The sequence below is a fragment of the Rhineura floridana genome, chromosome 4 (assembly GCF_030035675.1).
Source record: "Rhineura floridana isolate rRhiFlo1 chromosome 4, rRhiFlo1.hap2, whole genome shotgun sequence".
Taxonomy (NCBI): Eukaryota; Metazoa; Chordata; class Lepidosauria; order Squamata; family Rhineuridae; genus Rhineura; species Rhineura floridana.
Genome location: NC_084483.1, coordinates 128,559,747 through 128,586,373, shown reverse-complemented (window position 1 = coordinate 128,586,373; position 26,627 = coordinate 128,559,747). Strand labels below are relative to the sequence as shown.

Genomic DNA, 26,627 nt, shown 5'->3' with positions numbered 1-26,627 from the left:
ATTGCTGTATCATGCTGCTATTGCTGCCAGACTGGGGCTTGGGTTATCCTGTTAGGCTGCAATACTGTGCATACTTACATGGAAGTAAGTGTCATTGAACTCAGTTAGGGTTACTTCTGAGTAGACATATATAAATACATAGGAAAGACCACAACTGACCTACGCACACGCTTCAGGAACCACAAGTCGGCAATTTTGACAAAAAAAAGTGGAGCAACCAGTTGCAAAGCATTTTAACATCGAGGGTCACAGCCTGTTGGACTTTTCCATTACAGCGATAGAGATGCCAGCAGATCCAGCAGCATTGACTAAAAGGGAGAACTTTTGGATTTACTCTCTGACACATTGGCACCACATGGCCTGAACCTGGAGGACAGTACCACCACTACTTAGCTTCTGCAAATGAAGCCCCTCTGAGCATTCCATCCTCAAAGCTCTATAACTGCCACCTTGGTAACAGCATTTGTATGTTAGCAGCTGATGAAGGCGGAAGCTGAAACGTTTTGTTAATACAATAAAAACCTCTGTTTGGTTAATCACAATTACGTATAGGGATCCAGAGCAAGCTTGAGTGAAATTCTGTTTGTTGCTTTCAAAACACACACACACACACAAACACACACACACACACACACACAGAGAGAGAGAGAGAGAGAGAGAGAGAGAGGATTGTTGTGCTGTAAAAAGTATTTTAATTTGGTTGGATTGTTCCAAGCTCTGCTAAACCCTTTTGATACTAAACAAAATAGTACAGCTGGGGCCAAAATAAGTCTTTTACATTTATGTTTTATGCATGGTAGCAAATACAGTAGTTCTATTAGAGCAAGGTTTTCTGTTTGGGTAACAGAACTTCCCCTCTTTCTTCTCTTCCTGTGCCTCCCCTGCACCCTCCCCAAATCTGCTCTGGAGGGTTGGGAGAAAACCCAAAGCAGATAATTATGATGAATTAAATATATATCCTATCCTTCCTCCCAGGAGCACAGGGTGGTAAACAAGTGATAAAGCAATAAAAAACACAGTAAAAACATCTTAAAAACAAAACTTCATAAAAACATCGTAAAAATAATTCCAATACAGATGCAGACTGGGATAAAGGTATCTACTGCAAAGGCTTATAGAAAGAGGAAAGTCTTCAGTAGGCACCAAAAATGGAAGGGGCATGGGAGATGCAGAGGGAATGGAGAGGAAGGGGAAGTTCTGTTGCACGTCCCGAAGTCCTGGTACTAATGTAACTAATTGGTTGGATACCATCCTGTATTTGTATTCTGCTGCACTTCTTATTCTTGCTCTGCTTATGATAGGAGGTGAGCAGAGCAGGGAAGGAAATAGAGAAAGTACATAAACCCATCTGGTTTCTGTAGGAAAACAGAATTCCAGTGAAAGCTTTAGAGTTGTGACAGCTAGAGATAGTGCAGTGAAATTAGCATTTGACCAGGACATTTAGCATAAAAAGCTGAAAACGTCGAAGTATGCTCTTTGATAGCCATACTGAAAGTTCCAGAAAATCCAGTTTGGTAAAAAGCCACCATATTGGAATATGGTGGATCTAGCTGAAATCACCCATCTTTTTTTAAACTGGCAAGATATATCTGGAACAAATTGGTTGAATTGAATGTTATTGCATTAAGAATGGTCAGAACTGTTGGTCAGTGAAGCATGCTGTGAGACTCACAGACAGGGTGTTTTTAGCAAAGAGAGTGAAACCTGAAGCAGAAGGGTTAAGCTCAATCTCAAGATTTGGATAGGATTTTAAAACCTTGAATTTTGGGGAACTTGCTGTATGTTTATCATTGCTATCGAAGAGACATACCGAGTAATTTTCAGCTTTTTAGTCTAAATCTCCAGGTCAGGCACTGATTTTACTACCTTAATGACTTTGAAAACAAAAGTACACATTATTGTTATTACAAATGTGGTTTTTATTTCAAGTGTCTATGATGAACAGTAAAGTGAAATCAGTACAGTTTTGCTCCTAAGTGTAGTATAGCTCCAGTCTCAGTATGTTCTATGTTGAGAGACAATTTTACTATACCACAGTTTGACTACAGCCTACATTTTACTGCAGCGATACATTCTCTGTTACTCATTGTCCAGAAAGTTGTCTGGTTCTGTCTCGGCTCACTTATTAGAAGCTAGCTCTCGTTAGCAGCTATCTCAAGGTCACGGAAATCATTTCCACTATTAGGAGAAGATCCCTTTATGCATGTGGGGCCACACCTTTAACCCCACCTCAAAGGTTGGGTGCTGTTGGCCCCACTCCAGATGTCTACATCTAGAAGAGAAACCAACATGTGGGGACCTCTATGATGAAGGATTTATTTACTTTCTGGAACAGCTTTACCTAGCTGGAGCTGTTCAGATGTTATTGGACTACCACACCCAACAGCCTCAGCCAGCATAGCCAATGGTGTGGATGATGGGAGTTGTAATCCATCAACATTTGAAGGGCATCAGTTCAGAAAAAACTATTCTGGAATAATGATAATGGAGAAGAGGGGAAGTTACATATTGAAATTTAACCGGAAGCCTGTCAACATTACCTTCCATTACACAATTGCTACAAAAACAGTTCAGTCAAACATACATTAATTTATTGCTTTTCATGCTTTTTTCCTGCAGGTATTTCTAGTGAGGAAAGTTAAAGGATCTGATGCTGGGCAGCTCTATGCAATGAAGGTACTTAAGAAAGCAACTCTGAAAGGTGAGAAGTAAAATTGGGCTCAAAGTGTATGTACAATATAGCCTATAATTAATAGGCAACATATTTTGCTGCATTTAAAGTTGCTGTACATATTCCTATGTCGTAAAGCAACACATCGTTCTAGAGACTATATTATAATATCTCACATAGATTTCATATAGATCTCTGATTTCTCTAAATCAAAAGGTAGCTAATGGATAAAGCAAGCTAGCCATATAGCTTTCTGCTTATTGTGTATGACAAATAGAGATGGAAATTCAAATACTTGGCAGGTGTTTTGAAATCTTCCCTTCCATCTCCCTTTACGGTCTCCTCTTATAATTTAAACATGCACAAATATTTTTCTTCTATGCATTGCATATCAGAGACTTTTAAAGAATATTGCATTCCAATCCATCCCTGCTCCTTTTTCTTTAAGCTGGGAGCAAGAATGAGCGGAACCATCCTTGTTTTTCTTTTAATCACACCTAAAAATGTTCATCAAGCATCTTGTTTAACTTATTTTCCTTCACTTATGTCAATTATTAAAAAGCATGACACTAATGTTAGGGCTGCCACAGGAGGCTGTGATGGCAAACAACTTGGATGGCTTTAAAAGAGGATTAGACAAGTACATGGAATATAAGGCTATCAATGGCTACTAGCCATATGGCTATGCTCTGCCTCCACGGTTGGAGGCAGTATACTTCCAAATACCCATTGTTGGAAACCGCAGGAGGGGACAGTGCTTGTGTTCAGGTCCTGCTTGCAGGCTTCCCATAGGCATCTCGTTAGCCACTGTGAGTACTGGATGCTGGACTAAATGGGCCATTGGCCTGATCCAGCAGGGGCTCCTTTTTTGTTCTTATGATTGTGTTGCATCTTTTTATAAGCAGATGTAAAAGCTCATAATTATTCATTCCCTAACCCCTAAAACAAGGATAGTCAACATGGTGCCCTCCACATGCTGTTGCTACAAGTTCCTGCATTGAGTGGAGGGGCTGGACTCAATGGCCTTATAGGTCCCTTTCAACTCAACTATTTTATGATTCTGTGATCACCTCTGACCACTGGGCATGCTGGCTAGGGATCAGAGTTGTAGTCCAACAACATCAGTAGGGCACTACATTGACTACATGGCCTAAAAGAATGCACAAATTGGCCAACAAATGTCAGTATCCCAAAGATCAATATCCTCTGCCCCAGCCATAAATTGTAGGTTGAAGTCATTTGAGGGTACTAAATTTCAGGCTCGGCTATGAAAAATAATAATAATTGCCTCTTCTTTTCTTTGTCAAAAGGAATGAGCGTCTCTGACTGTTATACCAGTTGTGGCCTCCAATACCTGAAGATATACTTGCATTATGTATTAATAATGGCCAAACAGCATAGCCAAAAAAAAATCACATACTGACTCTGATGGGGTGAAATTGAATAGTGAAGAAAAATAGAGTGGTGCTCTGTCTGCTGTAGATACCATAACTCAGTCTGAGTCAGAAAGATAATATTGTTTGCTCTTACAGAAAATAAAATGCTGTTCAGTTTCCCATTTTATTCTTGTTAATAGCTGAGGTTCAGAGAGAGGTCATTGAGTCAAATGACTTGTTTTATCTTTTCTCACCAGAGAGCATGTGAACCAAGAAATAATTTCCTTGTTGCTAAATATGCATGAATCATTTCCCCCACCATTATAAGGCTTATTTATAGCACTAGTGAGATTAGTTTAGTATGCAAGTGTGTGGTAGTGTATTTCTTCTGAATGCATACATAGAAATAAATGTTTCAACAGCAGAAACCATCTCTGGGATTGGTAACATCGGGTGAAGCTGTGATCCTAAGACCATGTGGCCTGTGTGTTATGGTCATTAAGCTACTTTAAAATGCCAAACATCAGATCTTAGTTATCACATGAAAAACTATTTCTCTGGAGTGATTCAGAATGTGAATGTGAATTCAGAATGTGATTAGTTATCACATGAAAAGCCATTTCACCTTGCCAGTACAGTTTTCTTTCTTGAGCTGACAAGCACACAATCTGCACTTTCAGTCTCCAGAGCCATGATGTCTACTGAGAAGCCATTGCCTAGTTGGTGATGGGAGAGTACCTTTAGAGCCTGGTGGGTTCAGGGGCTTGCAGGCAATTAGGCAGAAGAGGAGAACACAAGGTGGGAGTCTAGAATGGCAGATGAGGTTATCAGGACTCTGTACTGTGGAGATGGAGGTCAGCAGCAATATAGCTTAGATACTGCTGCCATACTGGTGAGATGTCTGAATGGAGTCTGCAATATTGCTTTTCTTGATAGGATGGTGATAGCATTGTTTCTGAGATAGGCATTTCAGCAGCACTGATTGACTCTGGTACTGGCCCGGTGGCAAAGTGCTGAGTGGTTTCTGGGAAATTGTTGGTGTTCAGGGATGTTGACAGGTATTGGCAGACATTTCTTGGGTGGGGGCAATGGTTTGAATACATCATCTATAGAAATCTCCATAGGAGATGCTTGTTCAGCAGTTGCTCCCAAAGAGGACCTGTACCAGTCTCAGCTACTTTGTTACATCCTCCTCTCATTGAGGCTTTTGTTAGCAAGTCACCGTGCCCTAATGGTTTGCCATGTGATAACAGTGGCCATGCACTTCGACATGGCAGCTCTTATATATAAACCAGCTTTATGTTTACTTAACTTGATAATATGTTGCCTTTCATTCAGTGAATCTGAAGACAGATGAAATATTAAAAAGGAAGTGCAGCAACAACACTAGGAGTGCATTCACCTCTCTTTTTATATGAACATCTGTCTCTAGAGTACCAGTATATCAGGCACTGATATATCATATCCCTTCCTGCTTGCTCTAATGCCCTGTTACCAGCTCCTCCATCTAGGAAACAAAGTGCCCTCCTGCCAACAGGGACTCAGCGGATGCCCTCAGTATTAACTTTTAGATATTTGCTGAAAACTGTTCTATGCTGCATACAGTTAAAGATGTGTGTGTGGGGACACTTCTTTTTTGTCACAGTTAGTTGCTGATCTGTGATTTTGGTTAATTGTTGAATTTGTTGTTGTACACCATTTTGATATTTTTAATGAAATTGCTGTATATAAGTTGTGGTTTTTAAAATGAGCAACATGGAATCTCTCTTTATAAATATATTGTGATTTTCAAGATTTGTCACTGCCAGTGTTGAGTTGACAACTGTCAAGAAAAAAGGATTGCAGTGTTCATTGGGTGGATCATTAAGAAGTTAGCAGCACAATAGCGTTCAGTGCTGAAAATGCCACAGTTCCTACCTAAGTGACAGCTGTCATTTGAGGGAAAAGAGTAAGGTGTGCAGCACTTAAACCTGGAACTTTCCAGTAACGCTATTAGAATACACTGTGATTCATATGAAAATGGAAATGGACTGCCTTCAAGTTGATCCCGACTTATGGTGACCCTATGAATAGGGTTTTCATGGTAAAAGGTATTCAGAGGTGGTTTTACCATTGCCTTCCTCTGAGGCTGAGAGGCAGTGACTGGCCCAAGGTCACCCAGTGAGCTTCATGGTTGTGTAAGGATTCGAACCCTGGTCTCCCAGGTCGTAGTCCAGCACCTTAACCACTACACCACACTGGCCCTTGTAATTCATATAGAGGAAAACAATTTTACTGCTGTGTGCTGAGAAGCATGCCTAAGTGGTATCAACCCCTTCTTTCTCCCATGTGATAGATGCTGCTAAACAAAGAAGATGAGTCAGAAGACTGGAAAATGTTTATCTTTTACAGCAAAGTACTGGGGAACTCATTGTGTTTTCTCAGGTTGTTTAGCTATCCTGTGATTCTAGGTTTTCTTTGTTTCTATTGCCTCTAAAGGTCCCAGTAATATCATCAGTCAAAGCAAACAAATAGGTGAATCATACAGGAATCATACAGGAATGTTCAATGCAGTATGCCTCTGAATACCAGTTTCTGGGAATCACAAGTGGGGAGAGTGCTGTTACATTCAGGTTGTGCTTGCAAGCTTCACATAGGCATCTGGCTGGTCACTGTGAGAGCTGGATGCTGGGCTAGATGAGCCTTTGGCATTATCCCGCAGGCTCTTCTGATATCACTACACCACACTTCACCCTGTCTTTGCCTGTCTGTCTGTCTCTGTATCTGTCTTTCTCTCTTTCTCTCTCTATCTCACACACACACACATGCAAGCACACTATAATAATCTGGATTATATTTCAACCTGATTGTGTTAGAGAACTAGTGTGGTTGTTGAGTGGTGAGAGCATGCCATTAATTAGTGCTGTGCTGAAATCCATCCTCCAGTTTATTAATACTTTTTTCCCTTTCCAAACAAAAGAGGCTTCAATTTTTTTGCCTCATTCTCAAGGCACTTAAGAATTCCCTTACCATTTGGTGGGTGTGGGGGTTTAAACTGACCTTATCTTTGTGATAAGGTCAGCTGGCTGGCCATGCTTCCAGATCTGTAAGAGCCCCATGGGAGGAGTCACCTTAAATTGATGCACTGGCACTCAGAAAGGCTGCAGAGTGCAGACCATTGATGAGATTATTTGGAGAGTGAAAGAAAGGACACTTGCAAACACCTCAAAATTAAGGTAAACACAACAAAACCCCTGCACCTAACCCATGAGAATTGCTCCCAAATGTTCTCTCCCCTTTGAAAATTTTTGAATGCATTTTTTTCTCATTAATTGATAGAGAACAGTAGGAAAAAGCAGGGCTGCCAAGAGATGGGTACTGGGGGTACACATGTACTGGGTCCCATATCTAACAGGGACCCCGGACTGTCACCTTTCATTTTTACAAAAGAGTAAGTCCCTGGTCCTCTTAGAAATGACTTTATGAACCAAAATGTGAGGTTCTGCCACCCCCTCTATTTCTGTTAGGTGAGCCAGCCTGGCTGCTCCTGCCTGTCAGTCTGTCAGTATTTTTAGCCAGTGAGTGAAGTCACAGCTATGATTGATGAGTGAGTTGTGCAGACACCAGGAATCCCTGTGGTCCTAAAGAGCTGCTGTTTCCCCTTCCCCTGAATGTTTCTTTCTGACTTGTGACTCCTTGTAATCACTGTTTGAGATCAGGTACTCCTTATAAGTTATTTTCTGAAAATTCTCTTACATAGTAAGTGTGGGTGGATGTTAAAAAATCCCATGGCATACACACCTACTCAGAAGTAAGTCTCTTTGTGTTTAATGGAGCTTAAGAGGGTGTGGGATTGTAGCCTAGGCTTTCTTGTGAGGAAGGGGCAGGAAAGGGTTCATGATGAAAGGGTATGTTCAGCACACTAACCAGGGAGTAAGGTCACTTAAATACAATCTAAACACACAATAATCATGCCAGATCAGTTGAAGCCTGGAGGTTTACTAATTTGGGGGGTGGGGGTGGGGAGAACAAAACATGCCCCTTTACAAAGATTAATCGCTTTAGCAAAATGTAATGTCTATGATACAGGCACAAAGCCCCCTTTTGCAGTAATTTTATACCTCATTTTATATCTTCAGACAGCCATGTGAGGTAGGTTCAGATTTATTTATTATTATTATTTGATTTATATCCCGCCCTTCCTCCCAGCAGGAGCCCAGCAGATACGAACTGGTAACTGGTCTAAGGCAGGATGTGAGCAAAACAATGATGAGTTGAAGTGAGTTTAAAATGTGCAATTGTACCTGTTCAGAGTACCATTTTTGTTTGCTACATTCTACTCCTGATTATTTTTATAGTGATCAAAGCATGGGTGTGGGATGGCTGTTTTCCTGGCTTTGTGTGTATGCATGTGAACCTTCTGGACAGACTCCATCTACCCAGGATGGCTACTGGATCTTTCTAGGGAGGAAGTAGGCTTCTTGCTCTCACTAAGCCTTGCTTGAACAACAAAATCTAACTGAAGTTTGGTGTGTTCTGTATCCTTGGTTATTCTTTGGTTCTGATGTATAGTTTTCCTCTCAGTCCTGTTCCCTGGCTTGCCCTCCAGTCTTGACTTCTGGCTTGTCCCACAGCTCCTGGTTCCTTGCTCGTAGCTCACCTCCGACGTCTGCCCATAGCCAGGGCCAGCTCCAGGTTTCTGGGGGTCCTCAGGCACAGGGTATCAGTGGACCCTTGTAGGGCTGCCAGGTTAGAAGCATCTCAAACCCTGAGATTTCAAGGGTGGGTCCTAGTGATATCACGGCGGCAAGTTGTAGTGATGTCATGGGGTGGGCCATAATGATGTCATAGGGGCAGGCCTGAGTGATGTCATTAACCATGATACATTAAGCATCAACCACAGTTGCTTGGAGTATAAAATTCAAACAAAAACATTTCTCTGATTGGAAATTAAGATAGAAATCTTAGCTAAAAGATGAAGCCTGGGTAGTGAACATTTAGTCTAGCCTACTTGCTTCTGGCAAGAAGGGTTTAAGTGTTCTCAGGCCAGTCACCAGAAGGCCATTGTAGGAAGAAAGGAGCCTTTGAGATATTAGATGGGAGCTGTCAGGAATAAAGATGGATGCCCCTGAAGGCTGCAATTCTAAACACACTTACTAAATCCATAGAACTCAATAGGACTTACTTCTGAGTAGGTATGGTTTGGTTTGTGCTGTTGGTAAAGTTTAACTAAGGATCCTCTGCAAAGATTTTTATTTATTTATTTATTTATTTTCATTTCTAGACCGCCCATAGCTAATAGCTCTCTGGGCGGTGTACAAAACGAGGTTAAAATACAATATAGAATAAAATCAGTAACAGAAAGGAACACATTAAACTAAAACATTAAACATAAAACATTTGACATTAAAATGCCTGGGAGTACAGCCAGGTCTTAACCTGGCACCTAAAAGAAAGAACCGTAGGCACCAGACGTATTTCCTCCGGTAAGCTGTTCCATAATTCGGGGGCCACCACAGAAAAGGCCCTAGTTCTAGTAACAGTCCTCTGGGCATCCTGGTGAGTTGGTACCCGGAGGAGGGCCTTAGATACTGAATGAAGTGAGCGGGTAGGTTCATAGCGGGAGAGGCGTTCCACAAGGTATTGCGGTCCCACACCGTGTAAGGCTTTATAGGTCAACACCAGCACCTTGAATCGAGCTCGGAAACAAATGGGTAGCCAGTGCAAGCGAGCCAGGACAGGTGTTATATGTGCAGACCGATTGGTCCTTGTCAACAGCCTGGCTGCCACATTTTGCACTAGCTGAAGTTTCCGAACAGTCTTCAAGGGCAGCCCTACGTAGAGCGCATTACAGTAATCCAATCTAGAAGTTACCAGAGCGTGGACAACAGATATCCATATCCAAGCAGGGTTGGCAACACCCTGCCCCTACCTTTGAACATGGCTGCTCCAAACTTCTTTACAGATTAGACCCTTCACTTCAGAAAGAGGTTTGAGAAATGAGTAAGAGTAAGAAGATTCTCTCCCTTTTCCTGTCTACCCTGTGGGCTGCTATAAACTCACTTTGACAGCCAACCCAATTCCAGTGAGTAATAATTGACAGAGAGAAAACACACATGGTTTGGTCTACCTTCACAGATAGCAGCTTGGGAACAACAATTGAAGCCGCACTTCCCAGTATGTGAATTCTCTTTTACCACTATTGGGCAAGAAACAAACTGTCATGCAACCAACAAGATGCATAATAAGGGGGTTTAATGGGGTTGAGTTGAGTGCATGGAACCACTGTTGTTGCTTCTATGGATGTAAGAGAGTGATGTTGAAGGTAAATGAAATGAAAATAGAAAAAGAAAAAGGCAGTGTTGATTTCCTAAATGCAATACCACACCAACTACAACAAAATTCCTGTGAGTAAGGCAGAAAACTCAGAATCCCCCAACCAGTCAGGATTCTTAAACAAAAACCAAAACTAAAAAAATCCTGGCAGCCAATCAGCCAAGGTCACAGAAATTCCCATGTAGCGCAACCTGACTCAGGGCTGCAATTAGTGCAGAATGCTGTGGCACAATTGCTGACATGAGTGAGACCCTCTCAGCACATAATATCTCTGCTCTGAAATCTGCACTGGTTGCCAATTTGCTACAAGGCCAACTTCAAGGTATGCTTTCCATGTTATGGGTGCCACATAGTACTTGTTCTGTTCTTGTAAGAAATCAGTCGTTAGTGTGGCTGCACCTACAGGTTGGAACTCCCTGCCTATTAATATTAGGCAGACACCTTCATTGTACTCTTTTCAGCACCTGATAAAAACATTTTTGTTCAGGCAGGCCTATCCAGGCAGGTAGAACCTACTGTGTTTTTAATCTGTTTTTAACTCATTGTTGGTTTTATTATTATGAATGTTTTTAAATACCTGTCTTTAACTTTTTTTGTCAATAGTTTTATTGTTTTAATTCCTTCTGTAAACCACTTTGAGGTTTTTTACAATAAATAAATGTTGTAAATAGAATGCATAAATGTTGTAAATGTTGTAAATAGAATGCATAAATAAATTTTGGAGTCACTGTGGCCCTTGGGTCTCTTTCCACTTTTAGGAACGAAGGAATCTGCCTTATACCAACTCAGGCCATTTGATACCATCTAGCTTAGTACTGATGACATGGACTAGCATTGGCTCTCCAGGATTCCAAGCAATGGTCTTTTCCAGAGATTGAATTTTGGACTTTTGCATGCAAAGCATATGCCCTGCCACTGAGCTACAGCCCTTCCTGTTTAAAAAAAGTATCTTTTAAAATTGTTATTTTCAATTCACTAAGAATGCACATCATACCTAGGGCAGATCCACACCATTCATTTAAATGGTTGAAGCACATTGAACACACATTTAAAGCACATGAATCCCACCACAGAATCATGGGAACTGTAGTTTGTTAAGGGTGATGGGAACAATAACTGTGAGGGGGAAACTGCACTTCCAAGGATTCTTTAAGGGAAGTCATGCGTTTTAAATGCAAGGTGGATGTGCTTTAAACATATTGTGTGGATCTACTTCATAAACCTTGCCTGCATGTAAATCATTTTAATTATTTTTTTTAAACGGAAATGAGCTATAAAGTTTACTGGGTGACCATGGGCTACCCACCATCTCTCAGCCTAATCTGCCCCTCAGGATGAAAATAACAGAGGGGAACCATGAACACCCGAAAGAAGAAGGGCACACTTAAAGGGTAGAGGAAGTAATACTGTACAACCATAGTGTGAAATCAAATACTTATCAGGACATAGTATGAAGAAATATTTATATAAGCATGCCTGTCAAAGATGTTTATTATTTACACAACCTGTAAAGATATTTGTAGTGTAATCCTATGATTGTTTACTCAGAAGTAAGTACCAATGTATTCAATGGGGCTTACTCAAACAGGGAAGCATGCACAGAACTGCAGCCCCAAGTGCTAAGGAACTTCATTCACCCAACCCAAAATTCAGAATCATGACACTTTAAGCTGTTTTGCAACTGTTTATACTTGTTTTTATGGTTATTGGATTTTAAATGGATTTACTTCTTGTTGTGAGCTGCCTTGGTTTCTAGTCACCAACCCTACCTCATGGGGCTGTTGGGAAGACTCCATATATACACACACACACTGGAGATGTAAAAATACATAGACCCATATAATAGTTTATTGTCAAAACCAGTTGGTCATTGCAGAACATTTTTTAAAGAATAAAATAAAATCAGTATTACTTTCCTACATAATAAAAGCAGTGATACCTATGTAAGCCCTGCCTAATTGCTTTAAAAATAGGATTGGAGGGGGGAGAGAAAAGTAAGTCCTATTGAATTCAATGGGGTTTTACTCTGGGTATGTGGGATTACCATTGCAGCTTTACTCGGATTTACTTTAATTGGATAAAAGCTTCATACTGGGAAGGTTTTCAAAACACCGCCCTCTTCAACAGCCCAGGAAAATTTAAACTTGTTTAAGTCCTGAACATAAGAGAAAACATTACTTTTGATACTGCTGAAAGATATATACTTACTCAATTTATGAGATTTTCAGATAAGTGGGTCTAGGTACTGCCCGGAGGCCAAGAAATCCCTTGTCAATCACAACTGTGACTTCACTTATTGGCTACAAACCTGAAAGGGAGGGTTAGAGCAGCCAGCTAAGAGATCATTTCACAGAAGTTGCCGAGGGGTGGCTGACGTTTTGTTGTATATCTTGCGAACCAGACCACCTAGAAACTTAATTTTTTAAATAACGAAAGCTGAGAGTCTGGACATTAAGGTGACTCACCCGGAGACCCAAAGAGGAGCCCAAAAATCCAGAGTCTCCTGGCAAAAACCAGAGACCTGGCAACCATAGGCCCTGTCCCCCTCCCATTCCTCCTCAAACCACATTCCTCCTCCCTTGCAGCCTCACCCCTTTCAAAGAAAAGAAATCTTCACCAATATTGCAACCCCCTCTTGAAAAATAAAAATACAAAATTTTGAAATAAAAATACAAAAAAATTAATTTATTGGGATAAATTTACCTATTTTATAGACATCAGCTCCTCAGAATTTATTGTGGTTTATCATGTTAATAATAAGCAGATTATATGAATGGTAAATAATTTTCATTTGTCGCTGTTTCTCTTGACTTCTCTACTTTAACGTTTTCACAGACAAAAAAAGTGTGTGAAGGGGGGTTGAATCCATTGTTTCCTGTCATTTGCAAAGATATTTGAAAAAAAGAACTTCAAATAGAAATTTCAGTTCTCCACCAGGGTTTTCTTCTTCCATAGGAAGCTGCCTTATACAGTACTGAGTCAGACCATTGGTCCATCTAGATCAGTACTGTCTACACTGACTGGCAGCAGCTCTCCAGAGTGTAAAGCAGGAGTCTGTCCCAGAAGGTCCCTCAGGTTCAGTCTCTGATGGCATCTCTCCTGCCTGGGAGAGTGGGGAGTGAACCCGAGGGACCTTCTGCATGCAAGGCAGATGCTGCAATCTCAATTGCAGACTCAGCTATGCTGAGATATTAGAAGGCACTCTAGAATTAATCTTAGAAACCCCTATTGTCATGTGGCACTGTTATATCAGAGCACCAGGGCAAGCCAAGGACAGAACAGTAGATGAAAGGCTGACCTGACTTAAACAAATACTATTTTCAAAAAGTTAAAGTTCCATTTCTCAAAAAAAAAAAAAAAAAAGCATTCACAGTAATTCAGCTACAATGCACCTATATGTTAAGAAGTGTGTATAGTATACAGAAATGATACTAAAAGATAGTTCCACATCACACGGCTTGCATGCAGAGAAAATAAAACCTTCAGATACTATAGACCTATATAAACACAGATGCAACACAATACTCCAGCATGCCTCAGTCCATCAGAAACCCTAATCAAAATGCCTAATAAGAGGAATCACCTTTGATGTGTAGTGCAGAATCTCCACACTGGTGGAGATTTAAAGCTGTTAGTACTACTAATATAGCACTTTGTATGAAGGACTGAAAAAAGGGGCCTTTTTAGGGACAAATTACTAGTCTCTGAATGTGCCGTGTTACCATCAGGCATTACAAACGTATGAGTTTCCTAGTTAAAGAGACACGTGGTCACTAGGACCTTCTGTCAGACCTGGTTTCAAATCCCTGCTCAGCTATGAAGCTCCCTGAGGTGTACTTGGGCAAGTAACTTGTCACTCAGTCTAACCTACTTCACAGGGGGTTTGAGAGGATAAAATGGGGGTGGGAAGAATAATCTTTGAGCTCCTTATAGAAAAAGCAGCATATAAGTGAAAATAATTCTAGGCCCTTTCCGGCTACAACCGGGGGGGGGGTGGGGGGGAGGCAGGGGGGGGAAGAGAGGGAAGTCATATACAGACGCTCCAGTACAGACCTGAACAATAGAAGCTTGCCTGTAAAACAAGAGGCAAGGTTTTAACACGTGTGCACTTACACACTGCCACTATCAGATCAGTGGGGCAAAGGGAACGAGGGGGTGGGAAGGCAATAGTTGTTATGTAATTAAAGCTGCAATCCAATGCACACTTACCTGGGTGTAAGCCCCATTGAACCCAACGGAGCTTACTTCTGATTGCAGCCTAAGAAAACCAGGAAAGCCTTCTTACCTTCCTTCCAAGTCCCACAGCCCACTCTTAGGCTGCAAGTCTAACTACATTTGTCTGGGAGGAAGCCCTTCTGAATTCAACAGGACTTTCTTTTGAACAGAGATTGGAGTAGACATGGTTTTTCAGCATTTCCTCCCCTCAGCATTGTCTCGCTTCTGCCACTGGAGTCCAGTAAGCTCCACCCCTCCTCCTGCGCCTTGAATTCAGGGGAGGCAGGGGAACTCCTTAACAACTGGGCGGCTGCTTGTCTTCACACAGCAGCAGCGCAGGTGAGCAGGACATATTCTGTTGCTGTGGAGCTGCCCAGGGCTGCCCAGCACTGCTGTCTGCTGCTTCCCTCCTCCACTGCTGGACTGTGCTTATCCCAGAGGGTCTCCTGGGGCTTTATGTGAGATCCTGGGCCCTCGGGCCAGTGCCCATCCTGGCCGTGTGCTAGTACTGAGTCTGCCCATAGCCCACCCCTGACAGTGGAGATATTTCAGGGTCAAATCCCTCCTCAGCTATAAAACCCACTGGGTGACCCTGGGTCAATCATGAACTTTCTGTCTTGTCCTGCTCAGTCGCAAATTCCACCACCGCGGGGGGGGGGGGGCAGTTGCTCAGGTGAGACGGCAAGAAGGAAGGCTGGAAGTTTGTGCCAACATGAAATGGTAAAATCAGGACCCTGGACAGGGCTAAAGGTGCTTATCTGGAGTCTGGCAGCTTCAGAAGCACAGCTAGCAGAGAAAGACGTTACCTCAGTCCTAGCCTGGAGCAACAGCTATGCTCTGGCCAAGTGAGTCATTCCAAAAACTCTGGCCCTCAGGGACTGCATTTGGCCATCATAAAGGGGCAGTGCATATTTTTATGCAGCTATTGGCCTTTTCTAAGGGGTGAAGTTTAGAGTTGTAGTGAGAATGCTCCTCAGCAGCACCATTGTTAGGGGGTGGCCCAGGAGGCCTGAGCCTCAGTTCTTTTGGCTTAGGCCCTGGAATATCTAGTCTTTCCCTCCTTTTCTTTTTTTTTCTTTTTTGTATTTTGATTACAGGCAACTTTCTCTCTTACAGTATACTTGAATTTACATACAGTATATGCACTTGCAAATACAAATTTGTGTCATGGTCCTGTGCCCCAAGTCTTTTAAGGACCCTGAGCTTCATGCTCCTTGGAGGAGTCTAAGATCCACTGCTCAGAGCCTGACAGTAACAGTACTTCCCTAGAGGTCTAGTTAACTGGGTGCAGGGGAGTGAGTCTGACTCCTCAGTGCTGTTGCTACTTGAGGACAGCATCTTCAAAGGTTCTCACTTTAGGATCATGACTAGTCTAACCCATCTGAGTGGGTTCTTTTGACATTAGGATGTTAATTAGTTGGTGTTTTTATTGGGATGTTTCATGGGAAGCTGGACAATGGCAAGAGCGCAAGTGGCAAAAGATGTTCTGTGAGGGTGATAGGGTACAAGTAATACATCATAACTGTGCCTACTGTGTGGTGGTGTGGGCAGAGAAGAAGGCCCACTTGTCTGCCTCCATCACATCCTCAAGTAGCCGTCCAGTGGAGCTTTTCCATATTGTCAGGGGTCTGTTAACATCAACTCCAGGAAATGAAGTTTTAGACCCTTTGGAGGCCCTTTCTAGGGAAGGGGATTGAGAGGATTGTGGTGCAGCAATTGCAAATATTATTGGATGAAACATATTATCTTGACCCATTCTGAACTGGGTTCAGGTCTGGTTTTGGGGCTGAATTGGTCTTGGTCACCCTGGTGGATGACCTTTATCGGTAGAAGGACAGGGGAATGCGACCCTGTTATTCTTACTTGATCTCTCAGTGGCTTTTGATACCATTAACCATCTTTCTGAACCAACTTGGTGAGATGGGTATCGGAGGCACTGTTTTACTGTGGTTCCCATCCTATCTCCAGGGTCATTTTCAGATAATAGTAATTGTCTTTCATCCCCCTTCCAGTTATACTGTGGGGTGCTGCAGCATACTGTCTCGTCCCTGATGCTCTTTAACATCTATATGAAGCCATATCGTATCAAATCAGGAGATTTGGGGTGAGGTGTCAGCAGCATGCTGATGATACCCAGCTCCATTTCTCTGTGACATCCGAATCAGGAGAGGCCGTGCAAGCCCTGGACCGGTGCCTGGACTCAGTGGTTGGCTGGATGAGGGCCAATAAACTGAGTCTAAATCCCAGCAAGACGGAGGTGCTATGGGTTCCTGAATTTGGATAATTGGTCAGTTACCTGCTGTGGATGGGGTCATATTCCCTCTGAAAGAGCAGGTTTGGATCCATCTTTGTTGTTAGAGGTGCAGATGACCTCGGTGATTAGGAGTGCCTTTTATCAGCCTTGGCTGATAAGACAGCTGTGGCTGTTTCTAGACGAGGATAGCTTGACAACTGTTGTCCATGCACTGGTAACCTCCAGGCTGGATTACTGTAAAGCTCTTTATGTAGGGCTGCCCTTGAGGTTGGTCTGGAAACTGCAGCTGATGCAAAATGTGGCAGTGTGACAGCTCACTGGGGCAGAGATTGCCAACATGTCACCGCGCTGCAGAAAGAATTGCACTGGCTGTCCATTAGCTACTGGGCCAAGTTCCAGGTTCTAGCCTTATACAGCTTGGAACCAGGATACCTGAAAGATCGTCTTGTCCCTTATATACCCAGTCGATCACTGCAGACTGCAGGTGAGGGCCTCCTGCAGATACCATCTTATCAGGAGGTCCTTTCTGCACAAGATAGGAAGCAGACCTTTATTGTAGTGGCACCTACCCTTTGGAATTCCCTCCTCTTAAATATTAGACAGGCACCATATCTCTTATCTTTTCAGTGTCTGCTGAAGACCTTCCTCTTTCAACAAGCCTTTTAAGTAGAGACCTTATCCCAGTTTGCATCTGTGTTGGAACTTTTTAAGATGTTTTTAAAGCTTTTTAAAAAGATGTTTTGTTTTTAATATATTTTAAAGTCTGTTTTTAAATATGTTCTAGAGTATTTTTAGTGTTTTGTTTGCCACCCTGAGCTCCTACTGGGACGAAGGGCAGAATACAAATTCAATTTATTACTATTGCTATTATTATTATATGTTAAATAAATAAATAAGATGGAAGGACTATGTAAAGAACAAATTGTCCAGGGCCAACTAATCCATATTTATGCAATTTATATTGTGTATGCACTCTCAGAAACAACAAAACTAATGGTGTGTTGCTCTGTGGGAAAATCAAGAACTTGCTGACTCACAGGAGAACAGATGATATAATTAGTCTGTGATTCTGTAGTCTTGAGCAAACTGGAATCCTTACTCCAGTCATAAACAAGGATTGATGGAGCGGAGAAAATCCATTCTTTCACGACTCTGTACTTGTACTGATAGAAAGTACAGTGGCCAGTTAAATAATCAATCTGCATTAAATGACTTTAAGAATGTGCATGCCCCCATGGATGGGGACGGGGACAGGACGACAGAAGGTAGATCAGGATCATCTACTAGTTGATCTGGGGGTGATTTTTCATTGATTAGCAAGAGTCTCTGATTTCCAATAGTTTATTAAAAGCAATAACAAAAGGCACACACACACACAAATTAGCTTGAGGAAACAAAGAATCATAGAAGAGTAGAGTTGGAAGAGGCTTATAAGGCCATCAAGTCTGCATCCTTCTTGAAGTGCGGAGACCAGAACTGGATGCAGTATTCTCAGAAAGATTGGGGGAAGTGGATTTGTTTGTGAAAGGGCTGTGGAATCATTTCTAGTCCTGAAAACCAATTCCCGGGCTCACCATGTGCTCAGTGACATCCTGGTCCTTAATTTTAAATGTCCAGAAGCCCACTGTTGTCATCATTTTATAATAATAATAATATTTATTTATTTATTTATTTCGGTCGTTGACCAGCAGATGTCATCATTTTGAATCTGGCTCTTGTTGATGGGCCTCAAGGGTCTAGTAAAAAGCAAAGATCCTTCAAGCTTGAAGTCTGCCTACCTCTTTTTAAGCCAAAGCTTCTCAGAAATTGAAATGTCCTAAAATTGTGGTTTCAATTGTGCACATTTTTGGAGATTTTATTTTTAAAGCTTTTCATTCATTCATTCTTAATAATCTGGTGTAATGCTAACTATGCAAGTGCTGCTAAATATTCTCTTTTCAGTGAAAAATGGCAGGCAATAATGTAATCAAGGCAATGGTTTGGTCTTTGCTTGAATCTGTTGCCACTCTATTCTGATTGCTTTCATGCTGAACAATCCCATTACTCCCACTGGGATAGTTTAGCAGGGATTTTCAATCGGAAACCATCAGAATTCCTGTCAGGCAGCACCATGTCATTTTTGGCACCAAAGGGCAGTAGTTATGACAACTTAATTAAAGGTTTAAGCAAGTATTCTGAATTGCCCACTCCCACCAGTGCTAAGCGGATCTGTAAATCAGTCAAGAGATAAGCATAATATTACCGTGTCAGAAGCTGAGTGGAAATGCCTAAGTTCTTGTTAGCACAAAACTCAAGGGCTCTTGGCTAGGGTATTGTAGCTTTGTCTAATCGCAGTTATTTGGCCATTTTCTCCTTCCCTGGTCTCCTGCTTCCTCTGCTGTGTTGAGAAAAACAGTTATTTTTAGTCTTCAGGAACCCTTTTTATGAGTGACATGGCTGTAGACCATATTGCCATGTTGGCTGATTTCCAATGTAAAACCATATTAATTAGTGTGATTCAGTACCAAATATTGTGTGTGTGTGTGTGAGAGAGAGAGAGAGAGAGAGAGTGCATGCCCATATTTAGATGAGAAAGATGTTACAGATATTAGAGAAAAATTGTTTGATTTTGATCCCAGAAGTCTGCTTAATGTATCACCTCGCTTAATTTAAAAGGAACGTTGCAAATTCTTGCTCCCTTAACAATTTGTCTGGTAATCTTTCCTTCACAATCTGCCTATTATCTCAAATATATTAAAAGAAAAAAATGTGAATATGGCTTGAAATCATCTTGATTCTGTCAAATTCATTCACTGTATTTGCATCATGCTGTAACTTATTGTAAGCCGCTTTAGGCTCCTACTGGAGCACAAAATAGCCTGGCACCGGCACTGGTGGCAGCCCCTAAGTTGTGGAACTCCCTCCCTACAGAAGTGCATCTAGCACAGTGTACAATGTTCAGTGAATGCTAAAGACACACCTGTTTACCCTGGCCTTTGACAAGAGATATATATTTGGGGGGATGTAGTGATTTTTAGGTTGTTTTATTTTTTTTTAATGATGTACTTTAAAACTGTTGTAACCTGCCCTGGGACCTCTGAGTGAAGGGTGGATAATACATTTAAACAAACAAACAAACAAATGTGAAGTGCAGCAGCAGAGGAATTCAAGTGGCACATATTACTGCTCAAAAGAAGACAATCTTGCCATATACATGGGAAATGGGGTCCAAACAAACTTAAAAGTTAAACCTGTACTAGAGCACAGGTGGTCTAGGGCCACATTCACACTGTACATTTATTCCACTATTATTCCATTTTAAACAGTCATGGTTTCCCCCAAAGAATTCTGGGAAGTGTAGTTTGTGAAGGATACTGAGAGTTGTTAGGAAAGCCATAGTCCCCTTACAGGCCAGCAATTCCCATTGTTCTCTGGGGAAAAGGACTGACTATTAAACTACTTGGGGAATTGTAGCTGTGTGAGGAGAATAGGGGTCTCCTAGCAACTCTCAGCACCCTTCGCAAACTACACTTCCCAGGATTCTTTGGGGGAAGCCATGACTGGTTAAAGTGGAATAATAGTGGAATAAATGTACAGTGTGAATGTGGCCACTAGATATGTTCAATGCATAGCCAGTGATAACCAGCAGGAGATGCTAGAGCAGGGATGGGGAACCTGTGGCTCTCCAGTTGTCATTGAGACTCCAATACCCTTCAGCCCAGGCAACATGCCTGATGGTCAGGGATGATGGGAGTTGTGGTCCAGATACATCTGGAAGGGCCACAGGTTCCCCATCCCTGCTCTAGAGAGAGATTCCCTGATGGTTTTCATCAGATGCCTTGCAAAGGCACAATTGCTTCTAAGAGTTTTGTCATGCTTCAAATGTAGGTTTTCTTTATACTGCTCAGCTGGTATGGACTGTTACTGTACTCTTCTACTTTTCATGTTACTCAGTGCTTTTTTGGTGAAAATGTGAGGTGCCAGTACTCATATATTGATAAAAGTGTTGTGAGTGCCAGCCCAAACTGGCTGCCATGTGCAGCAAAAAAAAAGAGGTGCCAATACTCTATATCAGTGAGGATTATCACAAGAAAAGCCCTGATGTTACTATAGTTTTCAGGTTTTTATTGTGTTTTGTAAAACTGTTGTTTAGCTGCCTTGAGAATCCAGTGAATCACTATTTTAATAAATAAATAAAATTATCCATCATGGGCTATAACCAACTTGACTGGGTAATGACCAGTTTTAATCAGTAGATCAATCAAATAAGTCATCAACTGATTAATTAATGACAGTCAATTTTAATCAGCATATTAGTTATTTCTTGCTATATTTTTAAAAATACATATATAATGGATTACCACCAAAATGCCAATGTCCGCATTGTGTCTGTTTTGATTTTGGCTGGAGTTATTGCAGTGTGAGGTGGGCAAAGGTTGAATAATTTATTGAGGCTGCAACTCTCCGCACTCACACTTGGGAGTAAGTGTGTCTCACACTTTTGGGTAACCTTGCATAGGATTGTGTTGTAAATATTTATTTATTTATATTTATTTATAAATATAATATATTTATATATTTATATATTTATTCATAACTAGTGTGATCCTGCATTAGGTTATGACTATGAAATCCCTATTGATATCAGTATGACTTACTCACTTGTGGTCAGGAATAAGCCAAAGCTTGGACTAATTTGTGCATTTTGATTATCTATGCTAAGCACATATACTGATTTGTTTGTTACATTTATATCTTATCCTTCCTTCAAGGATCTCACTGGGACAGTGAGGTAAGATATGAAAGTAAGTTGATCACCACACATAGAGTCATATAGCTAAATGTGACATTTCTGCTAATGTGCCACGATAAAAGGCCAGCAAAACACCTCCAATGATAGTGATGTTTTTTGGTAGTTTCTTGTATTTGCTGGAGATGACACTATGTATGGTGGGTTAAAAACTGCCCTCATGTGCTTAGGAAAATGTTAAACCACTGCAGATAGTATGGTAGATAAGGGTTTAAGTCCACCCAAATTCTCCTCAAGAGACATATATATTATTGGGATAATATAATATAATCTAATGGCTAGAATCTTGCAAATTAAGCTGAAATGCAGTTAGGCACTGCTGCTATACATCTTCTGTGTCATTTCTTAAAATTAGTTTGAACCAATGGGCATTTCCTAATTACTCTCATGGCCTCTGCTCACTTGATCCATCATAATCATTACTGTTGCCTCAGCAAAAGAAAATAAGATTTGTCTCCTCTGCCCTAGCCTCTGACTTTTCTTCTTACTCACTGTTTTCATTTGGAAAGTGCATTGTTTTTATCAAAACTATCCAGGAAGTAGTTTTCAGAGAGTCATCCTTACCAGTAACATTAGATCAGCAAAAATATTCAAATGACCTTAGGAGTGATTTGCAGTTGGTACCTGCTGCTGTAATTATTTATTGTTACACCTTCCCCACTTTCCAGAGTGAGAGGTTCCAGGGACCATGCTATAACTTTTAGTTTAATTTGGATGAGGGAGCATTGGAGATTTAAGAGCAAAGCAAAAGTTTGTTCATCAATTACAGAATTAAGATTCTAAAGTTTTCTTGTACTTCTTAAGCAGTTAGATGTCTGGCCTAAAGCTTAAAGCTCTTTGTGACATCTCTGCAGTGTAGGCAAAAGATCAGAGACTCAGAAGACTATAAGTGTGAAGGTCAAAGAAAGGGTGAGTGTGGGGGAAGGGCCATTGCTCAGTGATAGAGCATCTACAGAGCTTGGAAAAGTTACTTTTTGGAACTACAACTCCCATCAGCCCAATCCAGTGGCCAAGCTGGCTGGGGCTGATGGGAGTTGTAGTTTAAAAAAGTAACTTTTCCAAGCTCTGCCCTTGCATGCATAAGGTCTCAAGTTCAATCCCCAGCATCTCTAGGAAGGGCTGGGAGGGAATCCTGCACTAAACCCTGGAGATCAGCTGCCAGCCAGGGTAGACAATACTGAGCTAGATGTACCAAGGGTCTGATTCAGTATAAGGCAGCTCCCTATGTTCCTAAGTGTGGCTCTGTAATACTTGCTTTATTTTCAAATATACAATAAGCAGGACATAATGGCAGCAAACAGATTACTCAAATTAAGTTACCCATTTACCTGGAAGTAAGACCCACTGAACACAGGGGAATTCTCTTCTGTGCAGCCCTCCAAAATTACAACACAATTCCAGCTAGTAATTCTTGGCTGTTGCTCTGTCTGTATTTAAAGTGTGTGTGCGTGTGTGATATTTCCAGCTATTAGGGGGCCATCTCCTGTCAGTAGCTTCCACTGGTGATATGTCAAACAACCATCCTAGACCATTAGCAAACAATTAGTCTAACAAAGGGATGGTCACTCAGAAGCCTGACTCTATGTATCTTTGAGAAATATTTTTATTCTTTTACTGCCACTGCTATTCTAGGTGTATCTAGTGAGAAAAATCAAGGTGTAAACTCCCTGTTTATCAAGAAAGGCAGAATCTACGACTTGGCACACAAAAGAAAGGTTATGCACCTACCTGCAGGAGAGAATTGTGTGAGCATGAAGACATTTGCTTACTGTTTTCACGGGAGCAGTTCACACAGTTCAATTTTTTTTTAAGTGACTTGTTTGTTCAGCAGTGGGAACTGCTACCATGAAAGCAGCTAACAAAGCTCCAGCTGTATGCACAGCACAGTACATGCCTGCCTTTGATTCCTTCTCTTGTTCCAATAAAGGATAGCATCATGCATACAAAAACCAAGTGAGTTGTTCACAGTTACACTTCAGTACAACAGCAGATCTAACAGTACAACATAGGTCTCTTGAAACTTAGGGCTTCCTGATGTTTTTGTTGCTCCCTTTTTACAGTTCGAGATCGTGTACGATCAAAAATGGAAAGAGACATTTTGGCAGAAGTGAATCATCCTTTCATTGTAAAACTTCATTACGGTAAGATTTCTCTAAAAATTAATTCATATTCATCTATGGATATTTTCTACTGGATACATCATACCTTGCTATTCAAATTCATTATCTGTGGGTGGTTTCTATTGCCTATTCAAATAGAGATTATGGGGGGTATCCAATGCCCTTCATTCCATAAGCACAAGGATTTACACTTGTGCAATGGAACTCCCGCCCATGCATGTCTTGCACCCTCCTTGCATCTGCTCCAGAGGAATGGGAGAAAACCCAGAACAGATTTAGGGGGTGTGCAGGGGAAGGAGAGGGGGTTAATTCCATTGCACAAGCAATGGGTTGGTCCATTGCACAATTTGGGTTGGTCTTTCATAGTCCAATCCACTTTGTGTGTAGCTTGGAAAAATTTGGTAACATGTGCCACAAGGTTTTTTTGGAAGTGGATTGGACTGTGAAAGACCAACTCAAATTGTGTTTGCATTTTGACAAATTTGTAGGGCAGTACAATGTCTCAGAGAGGAGGTCAGCTCTCCTGCTTCCCTGGTGCATTCACTATAGCTGCCCAATTTCCCTGCTTTTTAAAGTTTGGTAGAAATATCTGTTGGCTAAAGGTATGCTCTTAAACTGCAAGGTTTTTTGCCTGTTAGTGAATTTCTCTGCTTTTTAATCTGGGAGGTAAGAAATAGGATCCTGTGCAAGTTTGCTGAGAATGGATTGATCATTTGCATGCTTATTGAGTTCAGTGGGATTTAGTCCTGTGCAACCCTGTTTAGGATAGGTGAAACTGACCTAGGGGAGGAGGAGAAGGGGGAGGAAGGAGGGAGTGCTGGAGTGAGCAGGAGAGGAGGAAGAAAGAAGAGGGGAGGGGAGGGGAGGAAGAAGGGAGGAGGAGGGGAGGGGAAGGAGAGTGAGGGAAGGAGAGGAGGGGGGAGGAAAAAGAGTTCAATGGGATTTACTCCCATGCAATCATGGTTAGCATAGGTAAATCTGACAATGGGGGAGGAGGAGAAAGGGGGAGGGGAGAGAAGAGGGAAGGAAGAAAGGAGGGAAGGGGAAGGGGATTAGAAGGGGAGGGAGGGTTTAATAGTTTGTATACTTTTTGAGTTCATTGGGATTTACTCCTTTATAATCATGCTTAGGATAGGTGAATGACCTGGGGGAGGGGGAGGGGGAGAAAAGGGGAGGGGGAGGGAAGAGGGAGGGGAGGAGATTGGGTGGGCAGGCACTGGGCAGAGGGAAAGCCCATCTCCTTTCCAAAAGGAAAACATTGTGAACAGTATCATTCTTTTTCAGGGTTTCCCCCACCTTTTTATTCGACAGCAGGCACATGTAGTCTCCCACCCAAATTTAAACCAAGCTGTCCCTGGCCACACCCACACCAGACCTTTATTTCACTTTAGACAGTCATGGCTTTCCCCAAAGAATCCTGGGAAGTGTAGTTTGTGAAAGGTGCTGAGAGTTGCTAGGAAATGCCCTATTCCCCTCATGGAGCTACAATCCCCAGAAGAGGGGCTGACTGTTAAACCACTCTGGCCACTGGAGCTCTGTCAGGGGAATAGAAGTGTCTAAAGTGAAATCAAAGTCTGGCATGGGTGTGGCCCCCTGATTAGGCAAGCCCAGCAGTTGTGAGTCTGGTTTTTAGAACGCTGACAGTTGGTTCTTACTGAGCATGCCCAATGCTATAATAAACTTCAGTGTTAAATTTCTTAAATTAATTAAAAATAGCCATGCATTTTGTTAACTTTTAAACTGCAGAAGATGAAGGTCAGAGTATGGGACAAAGTCAGTAATAGGATTACAGGTACTCTATGAACATGGCTGATTTTTAATTAATTTCAACAAATTATGAGAACTCTGACAGAAAAAAGTCCAACAGGGCTCTGGATTTTTTCCCTCTTGTTTTACATTTTGAACTCTTGATTCTCTCTGACTGTTTCGTGTTTCGCCATGAAAACTTAGAGGGTTGTTAAGCAAGCGTTTCTGAGTTCAGGACTATAAGTATTGTACAGTTTTGTTTTGAAATGAGCTTATGGGAAGAATCAGAATGGCATGGGGGTATTTTCAATTTAACAATTGTGGAATGTGAAAAATCCATGCTGGCTATAGTATACAGCCACTCTTGTGGCTGTATAATGAAGTAGAAACCAACTTGCCATCTGCAATATTCTGTCCTCATTGACAAGATTTTTTAAAACATCATGTGTTTTTTCCATGATGGAACTCAAGGCAGCACACATAGAGTTCCCAGGTGGTCTCCTATTCACACACGATCTAGAGCCGGACGTGCTTAGTTTCAGCAACACTGCTGCATCATGTACCTTCGGGCCATGCCCTGGTTGAAAAAGCCTATATCTATGATGATAACATATGGACATTTCAGATGAACCATCAACCATGATAGCTGCTGTTATGCAAAAAAAAGGGGAACCACCCAATAGCACTAGAGGTGAACAGTCTGAAATATTGTTATGATTTAAAAAAAAGAAATTAGTCCCTCCTTCCCACAAAACCCCTTCATGTTTTCATTGAACATATACATGGTGCAGAGCAGGATTTTGACATCTAGCCATGTCCCCAATATCTAAGTGTTCAGTTGCAGACATGATAGGGAGCCCCCACGCACATGTTCATGTATAAGGCCCTTTGACATGCGTTCAACTAATCACTCGGATATCATGGAGAGAGAGGCACAGCAGTTTTGGGAGTGTAGCTGACTGGTGTGATCTCACTACCTCTTGCACATTCAGTGAATGTGTATGGGGTTTTGTGAAAGGGTCCATTATACCATTTATATAGGGTAAGTTTAAGCTCCCCAAATAAGGTTTAAGTAGGTGTTGTCTGCCCATTCTGCTCCATGAGCAAGTCAAGTTATGAACTGGATTTGTATGGCCTTCAT

At 41.6% G+C, this 26,627-nt stretch overlaps 1 protein-coding gene across 3 annotated transcripts in view; it reads left to right on the top strand.

The window, feature by feature from the left end:
- Window positions 1-26,627, top strand: part of LOC133383506 (ribosomal protein S6 kinase alpha-2) — a 224,966-nt gene that overhangs the window by 103,617 nt on the left and 94,722 nt on the right. For 2 of the 3 annotated variants that reach the window (XM_061624360.1, XM_061624359.1), the window contains exons 3-4: window positions 2,620-2,701; window positions 23,681-23,761. In XM_061624360.1, the coding sequence (XP_061480344.1) occupies window positions 2,620-2,701; window positions 23,681-23,761 (163 nt within the window). Of the gene's footprint in view, window positions 1-2,619; window positions 2,702-8,238; window positions 8,306-23,680; window positions 23,762-26,627 lie in introns of those variants that run through there. The other variant, XM_061624361.1, reaches the window with a different exon arrangement.